The sequence below is a fragment of the Dysidea avara genome, chromosome 4 (genome assembly GCF_963678975.1).
Source record: "Dysidea avara chromosome 4, odDysAvar1.4, whole genome shotgun sequence".
In the NCBI taxonomy this organism is placed as follows: domain Eukaryota; kingdom Metazoa; phylum Porifera; class Demospongiae; order Dictyoceratida; family Dysideidae; genus Dysidea; species Dysidea avara.
The window spans coordinates 3,197,685-3,217,484 of NC_089275.1; the positions used below are offsets into that span (position 1 = coordinate 3,197,685).

Genomic DNA, 19,800 nt, shown 5'->3' on the forward strand with positions numbered 1-19,800 from the left:
TATTGGTTAACTAGTGTAGTGTGTTGGACATAATATCTGCCCTATCGTATTTAAATTGGTGGTTGCTTTGATATACAGTACAACTCTAATGATATACAGAGCGACCTATTATGATATACAGTACAACTCTAACGATATACAGAACAACCTATTATGATATACAGTACAACTCTAACGATATACAGAACAACCTATTATGATATACAGTACAATTACACACACAACCTCTACAATGTACAGTATATATGTACAACTACACACAGCCACTATGTAAAGACCCAGTGCCATCTGTTTTGGAATATATAATTATGAAGAAGCAGAAGCAGCCTTCTAGTCTATATAGAACAGTGTAAGTAGCTTTAACAGTAAACTCACTTAAGCCTTGTGGTATATTATGTTACTCTATATAGTCTATCAGGATGTAAACATGCAGTATACATAATTCTCTGCCTTTTGGGTTTACCTCCTCATGTGCTTTTCACACTGGGTTGCTGTCAGGTAAGATAGATCTGCATAGACCCATATATAATGGCATGGTTTTTAGCCTTTATTAATTTTGTCTTTAGGCCATGCAAGCAAATGGTTTGTCATTGCCGCCATGGTGGTGGCAATGACAAACCGTGAATTGAAGTATTGTCCTGTTGAAATACCATATGGGTCAACAGGACAATACTTAAATTTGCTACTGACTAATATGTGTGTCAAACATTTCAACAATAATATTACGCATAGGTGAAGGGGGGCCATGGCCCCCCCTACCGAAAAATAAGTTTTGAAAATTTTTGGGGAAGAGTTGCAGCATAGATCAGCATTGTTATTTTTAGCATTATTCATGTTATTAGCATAAATTTTAGGCTGTTTTCAAGCCTTCAAATTGCAAAAATCTTGCACTGCAGCTTGCCCCAGACCCCTCTGAAATTCTACTTTATATTACAGCCATACAACAATCAATAGTCATGCTGTGCCCTACTTGGTCTAGAATTGCCACTGATATTATGTACAGATACATACAGATAGACAGACACACATCAGACAGACAGACAGACAGACATACACACACATGCATACACACATAGCTTCAAAAAGTTTTTGACTACAGTGCTATAAGCTGCTAACACAGTCACATCTACCCAGTGAACCAGCATAGGATACCTGTGTGCTACTCAGGTGCTAAGAGTTATAATATAAGTATCGCAGGAAAACCTTCCTGGGGTAACCTGCAGGAGGCTATACCATGTCTAATAGGTAAAGGTGTGTCCCACCTGGATTTTGTGTGATATATGGACAGTTGGCATTTGCGGCATGATTTTCCTCCATGGTTAATATCAGGAACCCATTGATGATACAGCTAGTTGTCACCAGGTCACCATTTAAACACCTGAGTAGACTGCACATGAGTAAAGTTTCTTGATCAAGGAAACAAAAACAATTGCAACTGAGCATAACTGGACATTACCATTTGATTACCAGCCTGGTGCTTTAGCCACTTGCCTATGCTGCCTACGAGAGAGTGCACATGCACACACACACACACACAACCCATTATTTAAATGTCATAACTTTTATATGTATCGGAACTGAACATGTGATGATTGTTCTCATGCTCTGTTGGACAATCTCAACCCATACCTAATCATAAATGGAGACTGACTACTATAGCTATAAATGTGATATTATGTTACTCTGTAACTTGCACCTTTAATGCTAATCTGCTTCACGTGAAACGAGCAGTGTTGTAGTTCCTCTGATACCCAATGCGCAAAATATATTACACCTATGGTGGCATTATTCCAACCTACCTATATTATGTCCGGCCCTTCTGGAGCTAGCATAATTGGCCCAGGTGTATACTAAAGATCAATTCTAGTACTAGCGGTGACATCCAAATGTCAACCACTGGTAACTTGTAACTGGCAACTAGTTTGTATTTGTACATAGCTGCCTAACTGGTCTCAAGATTTAGGTTAAAATTATCAAGTATGTTTATATCCATACAAAAAGCTGTGAAAAAATGGTGTGGCCTTTAAAAAGCCTGCGTGAAAAAAATTGTGAAATCAAAGGACTGTTTGCTGCACCAATAATATTATTGTGTAACTGCCAATATCATCCCTATAATGCTATATACACAATCTTTGAGTGCCAAAAAAGTTGTATTATTGAAAGTTTCCCTGTATAGATAAGTGTAAGGAATTTGGTCTCAATTTGTGCAAATGGTTAGTTCAGCTCATTGTATAGGTATGTAAAATTTTAACATATGTGCTGCTATATCATGAGGTTTGCAGGTAAGCCCTCCTATATAGCAAACTTTAGACATTACAAACAATCTTGATCTTAGGAAATGTACGTATCTTCATTGTTGCATTGTCAGGGATGTACAGTGCAATAATGTATAATTGGTTTACATGGCTAGGAAATCAAGGCTGTAGAGTTTTGTGTTCTCCAGTTAGCTTTTAGATACAGATGATTTTGGAGATTACTATAAGTGACCTGGTCAGACAAAATCTTTAAAAAGCCTCTTTCAGACATCGAAGCTTGATATAATATAGACAAGTAAATGATTTTCAAGTTGAGCCAATCAGAAAGGCAACGATATAAGTGTTGTCAGACCAAGTTACATAATTATTCTAAATAGAATAATCACTGATGGGCCATGATGGCTATATGCTGCAGTAATTATGTTCATTATGCTGAGTATTTAGTGATTTAGTCACCATATAATTTCTGTTGCTTTACATTCACACTTTCTGAATAACTTTCAGTCTGTAAAGATTTTTGCCTATGATGCTATGAAAAATTGCAGCTTTATAATCAATACTATATGAATTGCTGTGTTAACATGAATTAGTGTTCATGAATGATTGTGTATTAGTTTTTACTATTCCATTACTCTTTGCAGCTAGCTAGCTAGCTAGCTCAGTACATTCTCCAAACTAGGGATACACCAATTATGCTGGCATTTATTATTATTAAGGCTTTACAGCACAAGTGCAGAAGGTCTGTAGGGCACCTGGTCATACATCCTGTCTAAAGTTATTACAGAAAGTGTGTTTGAAAAGCGGAGAAAGGAGAAAAAAATCCATGACTGGACCTGGGCGGCCTCGAACCTGCAGCCATCCGATTAACGCTCGAACGCTTACAGGAGTCATAATAATTAGCATAATATTATGCTGGCATACTCAGGCAGAACATGTACACTTGTGCATTACCATAAATGCTTGCTTATCAAAATACATAATCACAGAAAAGATTAATATACTCTAATAGAATAATCAGACAGCTGAGTGTTCTATTAGAGTATATGGGACATGCATTTAGACAAGCAAGGCTGTGCTTCAGCCACTTACTATTTTTCTCATTAAGTGATTATTTTAAAAAAACCATGAGAATTGAGGTATTAATATTGAGCATAATAGGCAAAAATTTTGAGCAGTGCAGCATAGCAAAAATATTGAGTATAATCGGTGGGTCCCTACTTCAAACCATTGTTTTATTTTTGTAGTTATGTAGACAATGAAAATTCCTATTGTGTGAACATAGCTGGCTACCATTGTATCTGTTAATTTATATGTGAAAATACCACATGCAGTTGGCAAACTGATAATTATTAACCCCAATATTGAGCGGTGCCTCCTCTAAAAACTATGCACCCTAGAAGTATCTTAAGGGGAAAAAAAAGAACAGTCTTATGTATCTAAAGTTGAACATAGCGTTAACCCCATATAATTATTAGCCTTAACGTTGAATTTAAAAAAAAGAAGCCAAATGGTAATGGAGTAGTTAATTGTGATTAATTATAGTACTGCTTGAGCGACTAAAAACATTTACAATCTTTTTGTTCAAATGTTTGACACAATAATAATATTATATTATTTACAGCTAATCTAACCACGTCTGTTGTTAACAACTTTACTACCACCACTGAACTGGTTGGCTGAAATATTAATTAGTTTGAGAAAAAAATCTACTTTTCTTATTTTAGTTGTTTTTCAGGATTCAGCTCAACACAGTACTATAGTGCTGTGAACTGGTATGCAGAAAACCAGTTATTAACTGGTATTGTCTAGGTCAACCAATTACCAGTTAAGAAGCCTTTAAACCGGTTTACCTCAAAGCATGTGTAAATATGTGATTGTAACAACTGTTATTGTAAGACAGGATGTTGATAGTCACTGGTACCACCCTAAAGCTTCCAGCAGGCTTGTTGAGTATCACTATGTCTACCAATATCACTGTATTACATAGAAACCAGTTAACCGCCAGTTATTGGTTACCAGTTAACCGGTTTTGAATTTGTTATCAGGTTCACAGCTCTACAGTACTAGCTGTATGTACCCCACATTTTAAGGTGGGATTGTATATAGCAATAAGCAGATTGCTCAGTGTAGTAATAACATAGTATCTACAGTGAAACTTGTCACTGCATATAAGTCGATGTGTTGGTCATTTACAAAGTGACCTGTCTAATGCAACCACCTGTAGCTGCTTAAAATTTATGGTCGAAGGCAAATGGGATGAGTTCCACAGTATCACGGAATGTTCTATTAGAGTATCTCAACACAGCTATATTAAACTGTTTGGATAGATTATCCAGCCAGCCTTTACTCTGTGGCTGCACAAACTCAGTTATGTATTATATAAACTCAATTGATTTAATAAAATACCATTAACAAAAAATGAAATAATTAGAGTCAGTTGTTCATCTCTCCAGCACATTGAGGTTAACATTCAGGGACACATAAGACTGGTAATCCTTTTGTGTAAGTGTTGCTAATCCTGGAAGGTCTATATCCTAATAAGGAATAAACAGAAAATTATACAATTAATACTGATTTCAATCAAGAGAGTTCATCATACAGTACAGTAGTACTGTACAATATGGATCATGAGGTTTGTGCTTTTCACAAAAAACAAGGTTGACCTCACAATAGCTTTGTGACGTCTTGACAGATATGGTGAGGTATAAACAAGCCCCAAAATACCTTCAGTGTGACATTGCCACAAAATTTTATGGCTTTAGACAAACGTAACTCAATAATGGCTAAGACTAAAAGCTTGATTTTTTCACTGATTGACATTGCTTCAGCTTGACAGGTGCCTTTCGGCATATCGCAGTCCGCAGTACATAAAATGATAGCATCATGGACTTACCGTAGTCCTCCTTTGTGTCCCAGTTCTCTTTGCTGGAAGTTCAAGGTGTCAATTCACTGTAGTGTGTGATGACTTCCCTACATTTGTAATGGGAATCGTTTTCGCTTGGCAAGCAGTCAGTAGAGAATTCAGTTAAATAAGAATCTTGTTGGAGGGGCTTGGGGACTGCCCTGAAGAAATGTTTGGGCTTAGTTATGCCTAACCAATACTAACAAACTGTTATGAAAGAAAAGTGAGGCTGGTTTTGGGTGATATTTTTGTACAAGAAAGCTCCAGGATCCCCACTATATAGTACTATATGATACATGTCCAATAGTTAGTCAAAGAACATGTAATCAAGTTTGTGGGCAGTGTACTTACGTCCATTGCATCATCCACCATCGCCTTGGTATCCAGGTATTCAAAGTGAGTTTTTAATATAGAGGGTAATTTCTTAGCTGCCTTCTTGCTGCTTGGCTAAACCATTGTAGTCCATAACAACAATTATAATACAGGTCAGTCATTACGTACCTTAAGTAGCACTGCTTGAAAATCGACTGGTAGACCATATCTATTGGTAGGTGGAGGAAAACGTTACTATAACATGTGTAGTGGATGTGTTAGAATGTTGTAGTATGTAAAGTATGAACATTGTGTATTCAGTTATCTGAACCCCAATGCTCTCAAGGCATGGTAAAAGTGTTCAGATAAGTGAATTGTTTGGATAACTGAAGTCCATTCATTTAGTTGAAATACTCTAATAGAACATACACCTGTATTAAATACTCTAATAGAACAGTCATTTCCAATTGCTGACAAGGATCGGGTCTACTATACACACATATTCTTTGTGTGTAAATACAGTGAAATCTTTTCCTTAGTGGCTACCACTTCAATATCATTACTACAATACACAAGTACACAGAAAAATAATTAGAATTTTCAACTAGAGTAGGGACCATAGCACATCGATAAAAAGTACTGAAACAAGCTGGAGTAGTGCATGATATTAAATCACAGTAAAACAAGGAGAAGTGTAATTCCCCACTGTGCAATTCCATAATGGTATCTTGAGCACAGTAGGGATATAACACTTCTTATTGTTTTACTATGATTTAATATCGTGCACTACTCCAGCTTGTTTCAACTTTTTATCGATGTGCTATGGTCCCTACTCTAGTTGAAAATTCCAAATTTTTCTGTGTACTTGTTTGTTAACCTTTTTTTGGAAATAGTTATTATGACTGGTAAACCCACGCATAACACACCTGAAATGACGCCGTGCGCCCCAGCTATATAAATTATCGTCTGAAAAGCGAAGTATCCATTATGCTTCGTTGTCAGCCTATGTTCAACCCGTTACACAGCATTTCGGATCAAGAACTGTTCAAAAAGTGCCTCTGCAATCAAAATAGCCACTATGAAAAGTACGGATGATTTCTGTTACGTCACGTGCTACCGCCAAATCGACACTTCGCTGTCAGCAAAGATGAATGGGACACAAAGGAGGACACTGGTAAGTCCATGAAGAATGCATTGTATGTACTGCGGTATGCCAAAGGCACCTCTCGGGCTGAAGCGACATCAAACAGTGAAAAAATCAAGCCCGTAGCCTAAGCCGATATCGAGTTATGCTTGTCTGAAGGCACCAGTCAGTCAGTTACTCAGTCAGTCAGTCACTAGAAAATTCTGTTAAATCAATTATTTTTAAAATTCCGTAACAACTTGTTGAAGTGTTTCGGGTTGATCTGAAAGCTTTTTTGGGCTTAGTTTTACCTAACCAATACTGCCTCATCCTCATTAGGGAAAACTGAGGCTGTTTTTTGGGTGATTTTATTTCGTGGGCTATGCCTACTCCTTTGTGGTCCCTACTATACACTACTATCATAGTGTATGATACAGTAGGTCCCAAAAAGAACAGCTTAAATCCAGCCCAATACTGAAATCATTTGGGTCATGGGTCCGACCTGAATGTCCAGATTGTGCATTGGATCACATGCATTGATTATGGTGTCTTGCTTGACAGTGAATGGATCATAGCTGGCAAGTACAATTTGAAACAAAGGAAGTAGACTGTTGGAGCAGTTTTGTATCAAGTTACAATATAAGAGAATTGACCATTTAAATTGAGTATTTCGATCATCAGTGGTTGGTATCACACACCTTAGATTTATATAGTACAACACAGATAACCGTTTCACATCACTTATATACAATTCTGATCACTCATTGGGAAAGTATCAATTCAGCATGAAATATACTTCTAGTTGAAGCCACACCAATCTGGGTCAGACCCGGATGAAGACATGCAATAAGACTAATATTTCAGGCAACACATTGATTGGTTCTGTAACTTCTGTCACAACAAACAGGCTTGCAAGTAGTTTCCTCATATATATGCCAAGTTTAAACTCTGATCCATTCACTCAAGTAGGTGGCCACCTAGTATCATACTATCAAGATGGCTGGTTTAGACAGGTGACCTCAGTACATGTGACTTTACTAAGTGGGTGGTTACATTAGGCAGGTCACTGACACATTTTGGGATATTCAAGTTGGCTGGTGACCTTATTATAATGACATGATTATAGGGCAGATCTCATGTTTATTGGGTACATCGTGTTAATGGGAAATCCATTTTACGTAACTAGTTATGATGCTGAGGTTGTACAACCAACCACAGTAAATACGTAAGGTTAGGGTAAACTTCCACCACTGACACAATGGGTATTACATACGTACCTCAGTACAGACTCTACAAATACTCGTAAAGCTTTCAAGTGCAGCCATGATGAGAATGCTTGACTGAAGTTCACCTTCAACCAGTTCATCAATGGATTCTATAGCAACAACCAGCAGGTAAACACAGGGACGTATATCACTTATAACACTTACAAATTCTTTCTTCATCTCAATTTCTAACTTCCCCTTTTCATCCCGCTCCTCTTTAATGGCATTAGGATCATAGACAAAATCTCGTACTATAAACCTGTAACACACCCATAGAATAGTGGTTGACTTCAGTGGTGTGCACTAATAAGAGTCTCACTTATGTTCTCGACAGTGTAGCTTGAACTCATCAACAACTTTCTTGAACAGTGTCACCGTGAATAAACCAAATTCTCCATCTTGATCAAGTTTCCTAAACACAGATAGCAGAAAATAACAATAAACTATCATCACATATAGTGGAACTTCTATATAACAGACATGTTTAAATTTTACTGCTATCGCCACGACTGTTGTAAGGATTTCTCTGAGGTATGTAAAATTGTATAGGTAGAGATTTATAGGGACTTCCTTTAAATATACTATCCTTTAAATGTACAGTGTCCTTTATAGGGAGGATCCTTCAAGTCTTCTTTATGTACGTGACACTTGGCAGTGTAAACATTAGTAACCATGTATGTTATGCTTTGTCAGCATTAAGTTATAGTCCAACTTCTCATCCAGTGTTGTGACTAACTTGATACAGAGCAGTTTACAAGGGAAAACGCCAGCATAAGTTTCAGCATAACAAGTTTAAGGAAAAATCAGGAATTTTTAAATTTTGATTAGGGATCATAGGGAAAAAAGTAGGGAAACAAGGGAGGTCGCTTATACCTGCAGATATGCTAGTGAACTTTTAATCCCTAATTCAGTCCTATGATCACTAATCGAATAAAATTCCTAATTTTTCCTTAAACTTGTTTGTTTACTTTTTCGTAACATCATGCTAAAAGGCACGTCTCGGGACGAATTGACATCAAACAGTGAAAAAATCAAGCCCCATAGCCATAGCTGTTATTGAGTTACACTTGCCTGAAGGCAGGCAGGCAGGCAGGCAGGCAGGCAGGCAGGCAGGCAGGCAGGCAGGCAGTTAGTCAGAAATTTCCATTGAATAATTAAAAAAAAAAAATCCGTAACAATTTATTGTAAGCCTTTAGGATCATACTGAAGGCACTTTTGGGCTCTGTTTACCTAACCAATACTGCCAAGGTGCCAGGATGGTGTTGTGAAACTGGTTTTTGGTAGAGCTGAGCGATACTGCCATTTTAGTATCACGATCAATACTAAAGCCACTATTCACGATACTGAATAGTTCACGATACTTTCAAATAAGTCAATCATAGCTGGTGCTACATAGCATATTGCTCAGCATTCCTGCAGGAAGTCCTTATAGGTGATAGCAAACTAGCCACTATCATCCTTGTTTACAGTAACAGTTATTGTAACACATGCTTTGAGGTTGTTATGGTGTTCACACCTCTCTGCAGGGGAAACCAGATGGGCGGACTTTATCATTTACAAGGATTCTTAGCCAAGTACTGCATAACAAATGGATTTTTAATGACAGTAATGTACAGGCATGGTATCACGATAGTTAATAACAAAATATCGCGATATCGATACTTTCAAAATATCGCAATATATCGCTAAAACGGTAGTATCGCTCAGCCCTAGTTTTTGGGTGATTTTTTTGGCCAGAAAAACTTAAATCTCCATGATCCCTAATATACAGTACTACTATACTGTATGGTGTACATTAATAGGTGGTTAAGAGTTGGAAATAATTCCTGACTAATTGAAAACAGAAGAATTTTAATTTTACTAGCAGGATAATAAGCCTTTTCCATAATGACGTCACTATAAAAATGACGACCTCTATTTAGGGTACTCTAATGTTGTCAAGTACAGGTAGCATAGGGCAATAAATGAAAATCGATTGTTTGTGTACTTCTAGAAGAAGATATCGAGCTAAAACTAACAGATACATGCATAAGGCAATGGAATTAAATCGTCCATGCTGGTTTTGAAAATTTCGGCTGGTATTGTAGAAATAGCATTCCTTTTGTTTATGTTACAACCATACCTGGTCGCTTTGCTTCAATATCGTCTTTCTTAACAACTAAATGGCTCAAGGAAATATTGATGTCATAGAAAACAATACTTGAAAACATTGGAGTACCCCAAATAGAGGTTGCCATTTTTAGTAGTGACGTTATTATGGAAAAGGCTTATAGAGGAAATTGCTTAAAACCACCACAAAAAAATATTGCCAGCAAGAATATATAATCAAGAGAGAACACTCACCTAATAATAACATGGTAACCCAGGTGTTATGTACATACAAACAAGACACAGGGAGAGGTGTATCTGTGTAATCCAACAGTTTTGAGATCTTGGTCACATTTAGTGGCTGAACTACAACACTTATCAAAATACTCAAGTTAGAAAAAGGAGACAGTGAAGGCACATGGAAATGTGCCCTGGATACCACAATGTCCTTATAGGGATCCAAACAAGTAAAAGTTATACTCACTTTGAAGAACGAGGAACAATCATGTCACAACCTCCAAGTGACTCATATTTCCGTTCCCAATCTCGGTACAGACTCCTGCAATGATAAATACATGCAAAGTATGGACACATACAGTAGTAACAGTGAGAGACAGTGTCGCAGACTCACAGTGTAGTGTCAATAGTGACACACATAGTCATACGTACATGCATGAACACCACACACATACACACACCATACTACACTACATACTGACCTGGGTACACACACTGCCAAGGTCTGAAGATATTCCGAGTCTTGCACAAAGTCCTCTGGTTTGACTATGTCGATTAGTGACCGTGACAACAGGTTACCCCTGAGGGGATGTAAAGCACAAGTTCACATGATTACCATTGGTCTAGTCGTAGATAGTCTGTAATACGTTCAGTTAGCAAAAGTTCTGGTAGTAAATTTTGAAATGCAGTGGAATCCAATGGTGTTATGGAGGTGACCTCTTAATGGAAACCGCCGGGCCCACAGTCATGTGGCCACTACATTGTGATGACTGGCTAATCTGGTAACTACTGTTCAGTATTCCACTGTACATAGTAAATCTAGTGGTTTTGCATGAATAAAAACTGCTTTAGTAAACTGTTTTAGCCATCGTCCTAAAACTATCATTCTAAAATGAAAACCAGTCTAGTTACAGCTATCAATTCACTGTTTTGTACTGAAGCACTCTATGGTATAGTCGATTGGGAATGTATTACTAAATTTAGAAAAGTAATGCCTTGTTTGTTATTAAAAGACATTTTAGTTCAATATCCACTGAAAGTTTTAGCGACTAGCACAACACTACACATGATGACACAGGAGGCTGCTCAGTGTTCACAGTTACACGATGTTACTTACGTTGCTTTCCTCTCTAGTTGTTGTAGTGATGATCGGAGGGTGTTGTATCTACCAGACTTGATCTTCAAGTCTCCATCAATCTGAGTAGCAAGCTACAGAGGGAAGAAATTCATGATCTGGCTGATCAGAAAACATGAGCCGAGAATTTGGGTACTGGACTGGAACACTGGACAGTTACACAAGCTACACGAACCATTTTGTACCTTTGTACCAAAGGTGGGTGTTGCCATGTCAGATCAACATCAGTCAGTTTCAGCTCCACTAGTGCATAAGTAGGGACATGTTGAACTGGACTGATTTTAACAAATTTGTTTAGCTATTTTTATTTTTGTGTCGATATTCCCCTATGGATTTATTGAAGCTAATTAAGGGCCAGCACTTTAGCCAGCTAGTAAATGCTGAATACGAGGGGTGGAAAAGCTAAACCTTGTCACAGAGGTTTATTTACCCAGAAAAATAGAGTGGTGTCGACTTGCTACCAACATCAAAGCCATATTGTATTCCTTTTAACATATCAAAGGAATTTCGAACAAAGTAGAGCTCTTTAGGGCAGATCCTGAATCTGTCTTCTAAAGATTTGCAACACTTCTATACTTGTATGTAGCTATGCTGCAGGAAATGTGACAGTGATATTTAACCAGCAATCAAATTTCCAGTTGACAATATTCTTGAACAATATATAGCAAGGTTTGTGGATGCAGTACAATCTGAGAAAGAAGCTGTTTATCCAGAAACAACCATCACTGCACAACCAAAGAGAGTCCTTTCTGCCTGCCACTACTTGCATGTGCTAGCTGGCCTGTTATACATGACTGAATTTATTAGAATTTTACTGCACATACTATCACTGGCTTACCATCACATTTCCTGCAGCATTGCTAGTATATAAGTTCTGGACAGCATAATAAGTGAAACCCTTAGGAGACAGTATTCACTTATTTCACTTCTTGTATTCAACATTTAGTAGGTTCTGAGAATGCCCTTAGCTAGTGAGCCTCAATAAATATGTCTATAAACCAAACACCTGTCACTTCAGTAATCTAGTACAGTAATCTAGTACAGTAGTACATTCCAGAGAATAGTAACACCCTATGAATTCTTAGATAAAGACTTGGCAGGTACATGTACAATGATACCTTAAGATATACCATAATATCCCACAACACCCTGGGTACTTTGAGATAGTAAGTCACTTTCTAGAGTTCCAATGGATACAAATACATGAAATTGACAACAAGAAAAATTCCTGACCCCCCCCCCCCCCCCGGCAGACTCTTGTAAGCATTCAAGCATAAATTGGGTGGCTGCAGGTTCGAGACTGCCCAGGTACAGTCATGCATTTTTTCTCCTTTCTACTTCTTTTCAAACATAATGAATATAACATCTTGAAACAGGTTGTAGGATCAGGTGTCCTACAGAATGCCCATTTGGCTCCACGTATTTTAGTTTTGTATTTTTATTAACTGTGTAAAGATGTTATATTAAAAGTATGTTTGAAAAGGTGGACAAAGGAGAAAAAAATCCTTGACTAGACCTGGGCAGCCTCAAACCTGCAGCCTTCCGATTTACACTCAAATGCTTACAGGCATCAGGATGTTTTCTCCTTGTTAATTTAATGTATTTGCATCTATATGAACTCTAGAGAGTGACTTATTACATCCCATAATATCTTATGATATCCAGATACTACTCACTTTACTGATCAGATCCACAATAGATGGTAGCGGTTGTCGAGGTGGAAACCGAGCATTCTCCCACTGGAACTTGGTCAAGTATGCTTCCATTGAAACTGAATAAGGAAATACACAACAAGAAAGCTATACGCATATACCACAATATTTACATACAATGTGTATACTTGCACTTTGATTGTGTCAGGAAGAAAAGAAAAAGGTGACGACTACATACTGTATAATGTGTATATTCAAGTGTATTTGTTAGCCAAAAGTTAAGTACTAAAGTGAATTTACATCAGTCCCAAGTTTCACACGCATGCACGTGCACACACGCACACACACACACACAACAGTACCTTTGTTATTTCCCGGTCCAACCAGCAGGTTTTCATGTAATCTCGGCAAATCTTCAGGTCCTAGGATATCAGCAATATACTGGGAAACATGACGGACTAGTCCCTCCACAAATGGATCAAGTTTGGCCAGCTGATCTGATAGTGCAACCAGAGAGTCTAGTGTGCCTACCTGTAATAGAAATAACATGATAGAATTAGTGAAAATGTATAAACAAAACACTGTTTGTTAAACACTGTTTGTTAGTGTGCAACCAAGTACAGCTGTGTGTAGTAGTACTTGCAAATACTAAGTAGTTACAGACATCCCAGCTTTATCGTACATACTGTACATGAGAGGACCTACAAGTTTATCTCTCAGTAACAAATGTATTAAAGATAACAGGCTAAAAAGTACCCATGGATTGATATATTGACATGGAACACATCTATATTGATATTATTCCAGCAAACTGTAAAGATTACATTTATACAGTGTTTCGTTTGAAAAGCAATTTCTATTAATATTACTACGTATATGGTTTGCTTTTTACTTCAAAAGAACAATACAGAGTGAGGGTAGAATAGGAGTTAGTGCCTATCATCAGCCTATATATGTCTATATAAGGAATGGCAAACAATTTTCCATCCCACCAGAAGTGCCAATTATACCATATACGCAGCTTAATGATTGGCCACTGCCTCAATATGGACACCTTGATAATCAGGATGCCTTGAAAATCAGGACACTTGAACATGGTCCCATCATATTCTATGATAGTACTGTATAGTAGGGACCACAGAGGTGTAGGCATGGCCCATGAAAAACATCACCCACAAACCAGCCTCAATTTTGTAAAACTAAGCCCAAACAAGCTTTCAGATCACCTGAAATACTTTTAAAAAGTTATTAAATGAAATTTTCTACTGACTGACTACTGCCTGATTTATTCAGACAAGCGTAACTTGATAACAGCTAAGGCCATGGGCTTGATTTTTCACTGTTCGACATTGCTTCGACCGGAGATGTGCCTTTTGGCATACTGCAGTATATACAATGCATTCTTCATGGACTTACAAGTGTCCTCCTTTGTGTCCCATTCATCTCTGCTGACAGTGAAAAGTGTCGATTTGGTGGTAGCATGTGAAGGTTTCCCTTTGTTATGGAAACTGAAAAATAGCGGCTACAAGTACTTTTCGAACAGTTCTTGATTTGTACTGCTGTGTAAAGGGTTGAACATAGCTGACAACGAAGCATAATGGATACTTCACTTTTCAGATACTTCACACTTTTCAGATGATAGTTGATATAACTGGGGTGTGTGGTGCCATTTTTTATTGATGCGGTATGCGTGGAATGCAGAGGAACATTTCTTGATTTGTTATGTTGTGTAACGGGTTAAACATAGCTGACAATGAAGCGTAATGGATACTTCACTTTTCAGACGATAATTGATACAGCTGGAGCGTGCGGCGCCATTTCTTTCTTTTGATGCATTTCACCAGTCATAATAATTATTTACAAAAAAAAGTAAACAAACAAGTACACAAAAAACTTGGAATTTTCAACTAGAGTAGGACCATAGCACATTGATAAAAAGTACTGAAACAAGCTGGAGTAATGCATGACATTAAATCACAGTAAAACAATAAGAAGTGTTGTACCCCTACTGTGCTGAAATTGTGTACTTGTTTGCTCAGTATTAGTACACACACTTACACCCCTGAAATCAGGACACCTCACAAGTAAAAAGAAGTAGGACAATTTCTGTGTGACCCTTAAACCCCTTTTCTGCCTTTATTGTGGCCATTGCATTTCACAGGTCCCTAGTGAGTTTGTATACTTACTGTATCAAAATAAGCTACTGTATGGAGGGAAACTGTGGTGTTCTATTACAAATGTATAACAAAGTTTAACCCATCAAATCAACTCATGGTACAATTTAGATGGCTATTTGGCAAAGCTTTCCTCAATATGGTACACTATAACTGCTTAATATTTTCTGTTGGTGCAGTGTAGATAAATCATCTACACTCCAGCTTACACCTTCATATACAATTTTTCTGTGCATCTTAATGAGTGTATATATTGGAAGTGTCTCCTACCATGAGTTCTGTCATATGTGTGTAAACAGAGAACATAAGCAAGGCAGTGGAAACAACCTACTGTAGAAGTCTACCAAACAAGCATGATTTTCCTGAACCAAAAATATTTTTGAATATACAGTTTATACACCATAAAAAACAGAATAATTTACTTTAGAAATACACAACATTTTAAGCATTGCATAAGAATATGAACAGACCATATTATAGTACACTACAGCTACAGTAGTACGAGATCACCTGGTACTACTTGATGCATGAAAAAGGGGAGCCTGTATTCCGCGGAATACGGAATAGCGGAATAAGCGAAAATCACATTCTAAATATTTTGTTATTGTTTATAGTCACTATAACATTTTAATATACATTCCTCACCTCGTAGAGAACACAATCACAATGGCAACGATCCTCAGGGCGATCTTTAAATAGGATATGTACAAAGATATTCACTCTAGAACAATCTAACTAAGCTAAACTACCATCAGATACACTTCACTACACAATCGCTAGAAAACTAGAAGTTCTTTGTGCTATACTTACTTATACCAGCTGCCACACACGAGTAACCGCCTGAATTTATTAGAGTTACATACGAAGTGTTAGAGCCGAGGTTGGAGCTATGATGTTGGGGGCTGAAAGCAGTATTATTCTCCGAATGTATTTGAAACACTTTAGGAAATGGTAACAGAGTTATAAGAAAGGTCAGATTATTCCATGCATGCAGGGTAGCTACCTAGGGGGTGGATTGTTTTGTCCTAAACTATTCGGCCAGTTAGCTAGCTGCTCGTGTGTGACAGCTGGTATGAGCAAGTATAGCACAAAGAACTTCTAGTTTTCTAGCGATTATGTAGTGAAGTGTATTTAACAGTAGTTTAGCTTAGTTAGACTTAGTTAGATTGTTCTAGAGTGAATATCTTTGTACTTATCCTATTTAAAGATCGCCCCGAGGATCATTGCCATTGTGATTGTGTTCTCTACGAGGTGAGGAATGTATATTAAAACGTTATAGAGGCTATAAACAATAACAAAATATTTAGAACGTGATTTTCGCTTATTCCGTAATTTTGCTATTCCGCAGAATACAGGCTCCCATGAAAATGGTGTTAAATCAATTGTGGCATCGCTCAAGTATGGCTTTACTTGACTAACACTATGAGAGCACAGGTTAACAGATTAAAAATAGATCCTGATGGTCATGATCATTTGTCAGGGGTAGAGGGTCTACACACTACATACAGAAGTGCCCTACTAGTCATTACAACCCTCCAGGGGTCACCTGTGCACTGATCAGGTACAATACTCAGACATCTCAACTCTCACACATTACACGTTGAGACACATGCAATGGATTGTCAGGTTGTTGGTCTCATCAAGAGTTCATAATATATATACTAAGGAGAGTATCCTACTCTCATATACCCCTGTAGAAAGGCGTATCGTGAAGTTATGACGTAACACTTCTGAGTTCGTCCGTTTTTCTTTGTATAATTAATGATGTCATTAGTTGAACATGGTATCGATTGAACGCGTGCCTACCAACGTCGCTAGCAACCAAATTAACTCTAGCTCTAAGCGTTTCTCACCCAACTACAATCGTTCCTTCATGGGTTAAGACCGCTTCGTAGGCGTTTCTTACTAGGCCATTCGCGAATACGGCTATCCTGAGTGTCGCAAGTGTGAAATGGTGCTAACGATTCTTGTACTTTTACGGCTTCCTGTACGTCACAAACCACAACATCTTGTCGTTACGTCATAACTTCACGATACGCCTTTCTACAGGGATATATGAGAGTAGGATACTCTCCTTAGTATATATATTATGAACTCTTGGTCTCATGCATTGCAATTCCTGGAAAATTAAAAAGCTCTCACATGATTTAATCCTCCCAGGAAGGTACTAAACAGTACTCTAGTGGCTAAAATGGAGATGAGTAACTGAAAATAGCTTAATTAAGAAGTCTGCAATTTTTACAGGGAAAACTAAAAATTTTCCACTGAGGGGGAAGTTTCACTTAAAAGCACTCATTTTAGCCTCAGGTGTCACTCCAATAGAGGATATGCGCATATTATTATTTGAACGAAAAATGATCAATATAATGAGAATAGTGGCGTGCCCAAGAATTTTTGACGGTGAACAACTATCGTGAATCCCATACAAAAGTAAGGGTAGCAAATGCAGCTCAGACTATAACTCGCGGATGGGGCTCCTCCTTCCAGGTACTCTGTTATGCACATAAAGGAATGTATCACTCTGGAGAAACTCTCGTAACTGGTCTACTTTCTGTGATTCACACTTTCTATGCATACCAACAATATACAATCGTTCACTGTGTGATGTAAGAAAACATCACGTTTTTATTAGAATGTTTTCAGTCGTAAAGTTGTGCATATCCTCTATTACAGGTCAATGTCTGTCAGTACTATTGAGGGAAGAACTACTACCTGACAGGAACCTGTACCATATCCCATAAATTATGGACACATCACTACGTATACACTACACACAGGGGATTCACCTTAAGATCAGGGATACTAAATTTGTAGTTTGAAGTCAACTCGACATTGCTGGTCACTTCCGCGAGTTTCCGGTACGTTTCTTCACACGTGGGGTCTGAAGGAGCCGACACCAACCAATATTCTGATGACATTTACTTGCGTTGGTTGAGGAACAGTAACATGCGCATTAAATAGAACCACTTATTAAGCACGTGACTGATAAGTTGCACGTGATATAATCAACCACACCCAAGATTCATCCACTTGGCAGATCATGGCATCAGGAGGGTATGACTACGACTTCACTACTGACGTACCTGATCGTCTCGTCTGTAAAATATGTCAACTAGCTAGTCGAGATCCTCACCTCAGTGTGTGCTGTGGACACATTTTCTGTAAGACTTGTGTTGACGGAGTGAAGAATTCCTACCACACCTCTTGCCCAATGTGTCGAAATAGAAAGTTTTCTACTGTTCTCAACAAACAAGCAGATCGTGAAGTGAAGGACCTCACCGTGTACTGCATAAACGACGAGTGTACTTGGAAAGGAAAGGTTCGAGGGGTATCAGCACACGGGAAAACATGTAATTATGAATCAGTCCAGTGTGAGTATTATTGGATTGGCTGTAGGAAGAGGTTGTATCGAAAGGATCGCAGCGACCACAACAAGAAGAATGCTGAAGAACATTTGGCTTTGAGTGTTAGAAAATTGAAGAATTTGGAACACATTACACATCAGCTAACAATGGGAGGGATGATCAAAAGCTGGTCTATGCAGTTAAGTGTATCATCAATGTTGACAACATCATCAAGTGATCTGGTGTGCCCTATCATTGTGAAGATGCCGGAGTATTCTATAAGGAAGAGAGATAACAAAGACTGGTACAGTAACTCTTTCTACTCTCATGATAATGGATACAAGATGTGCTTAAATGTTTGTGCTACTGGTGAGGGTGATGGCGAAGGTACTCACTTGTCAGTGTTCCTGTGCTTCATGAAGGGTCCACATGATGATGAGCTAACATGGCCACTGGGTGAAGAGTTTGAAATGAAGCTGTTGAATCAGATTAAAGACTTTCAGCATCATTCAAAGACAATAGACTATGATCATGAAGATGCTGATGATGATATTGCTGGTAGAGTCATTGATGGTAGCAGATCCAATGGATGGGGACAACAAGAGTTCATTTCTCATAAACACCTCCAGAAGATTACTCCCACATGTCAGTACCTCAAAGATGATTGTATCTTCCTCCAAGTTAGTAGACTTTAGATGTAGTTACGTTTTGGAAACTACAACATACGGTGTAGCTTTAGTTCTAGTGGGACCACATTTATAATTTAAGTCTAGTAGAGCACAAGGAGTGTACAGTGGGAATGATTATGCATCATGTTTGTATAGATGAACTTAACAACAACAAAAAATAAGCTGCACGAGAGGTGTAAATGCAAAGCTTATAAAGATAAAAAAAGTGTACATGTTTGTCAGTTCTGATTGTTGTGTTGTTATTAGTCAGTACTAGAGCTGTATGGCTCTAAATTATTAGGACAAACACACCACTTCCCAGTTCTCACTTTGTTATGATCTGAGATCTTAACATATTCTGTCATAAATCTCTTTAGATCAGTTGCTCTTTTAAGCTTGTTTGGAAATGATGCATCTCAGTTGTGCTTAAAAGTATAGTATGTTGTCTGACCAATGAAAGACAATTAAGGTGGATGCACATAGACTATAATAGTATAATCTGTATATAGAGGAAATACTACTTTAATCATATGGACATTTTTTTCAACATAACAGCCAGCATAAAATTAATAAGGTACTTCCATAACATCAAATCTAGTATCATGAATATACTCTAATAAAACAGTCATGTCGAATAGCTTCCTA

General features: G+C 37.8%; 2 protein-coding genes across 2 annotated transcripts; one reads left to right on the forward strand and one right to left on the reverse strand.

The window, feature by feature from the left end:
• Nucleotides 1-4,623: 4,623 nt before the first annotated feature.
• On the reverse strand, nucleotides 4,624-18,144 carry LOC136252971 (V-type proton ATPase subunit C 1-B-like). The gene is made up of 12 exons (XM_066045554.1): nucleotides 17,930-18,144; nucleotides 13,332-13,500; nucleotides 12,994-13,088; nucleotides 11,300-11,391; nucleotides 10,665-10,763; nucleotides 10,430-10,504; nucleotides 8,177-8,269; nucleotides 8,023-8,116; nucleotides 7,870-7,967; nucleotides 5,659-5,698; nucleotides 5,509-5,604; nucleotides 4,624-4,789 (listed from the first exon to the last, which is right to left on the reverse strand). The coding sequence occupies exons 1-12, from the start codon at nucleotides 18,059-18,061 to the stop codon at nucleotides 4,697-4,699; spliced, it is 1,176 nt and encodes a 391-aa protein (XP_065901626.1). The 5' UTR covers nucleotides 18,062-18,144; the 3' UTR covers nucleotides 4,624-4,696.
• On the forward strand, nucleotides 18,124-19,384 carry LOC136252972 (TNF receptor-associated factor 4-like). The gene has a single exon (XM_066045556.1). The coding sequence runs from the start codon at nucleotides 18,184-18,186 to the stop codon at nucleotides 19,180-19,182; it is 999 nt and encodes a 332-aa protein (XP_065901628.1). The 5' UTR covers nucleotides 18,124-18,183; the 3' UTR covers nucleotides 19,183-19,384.
• Nucleotides 19,385-19,800: the final 416 nt, after the last annotated feature.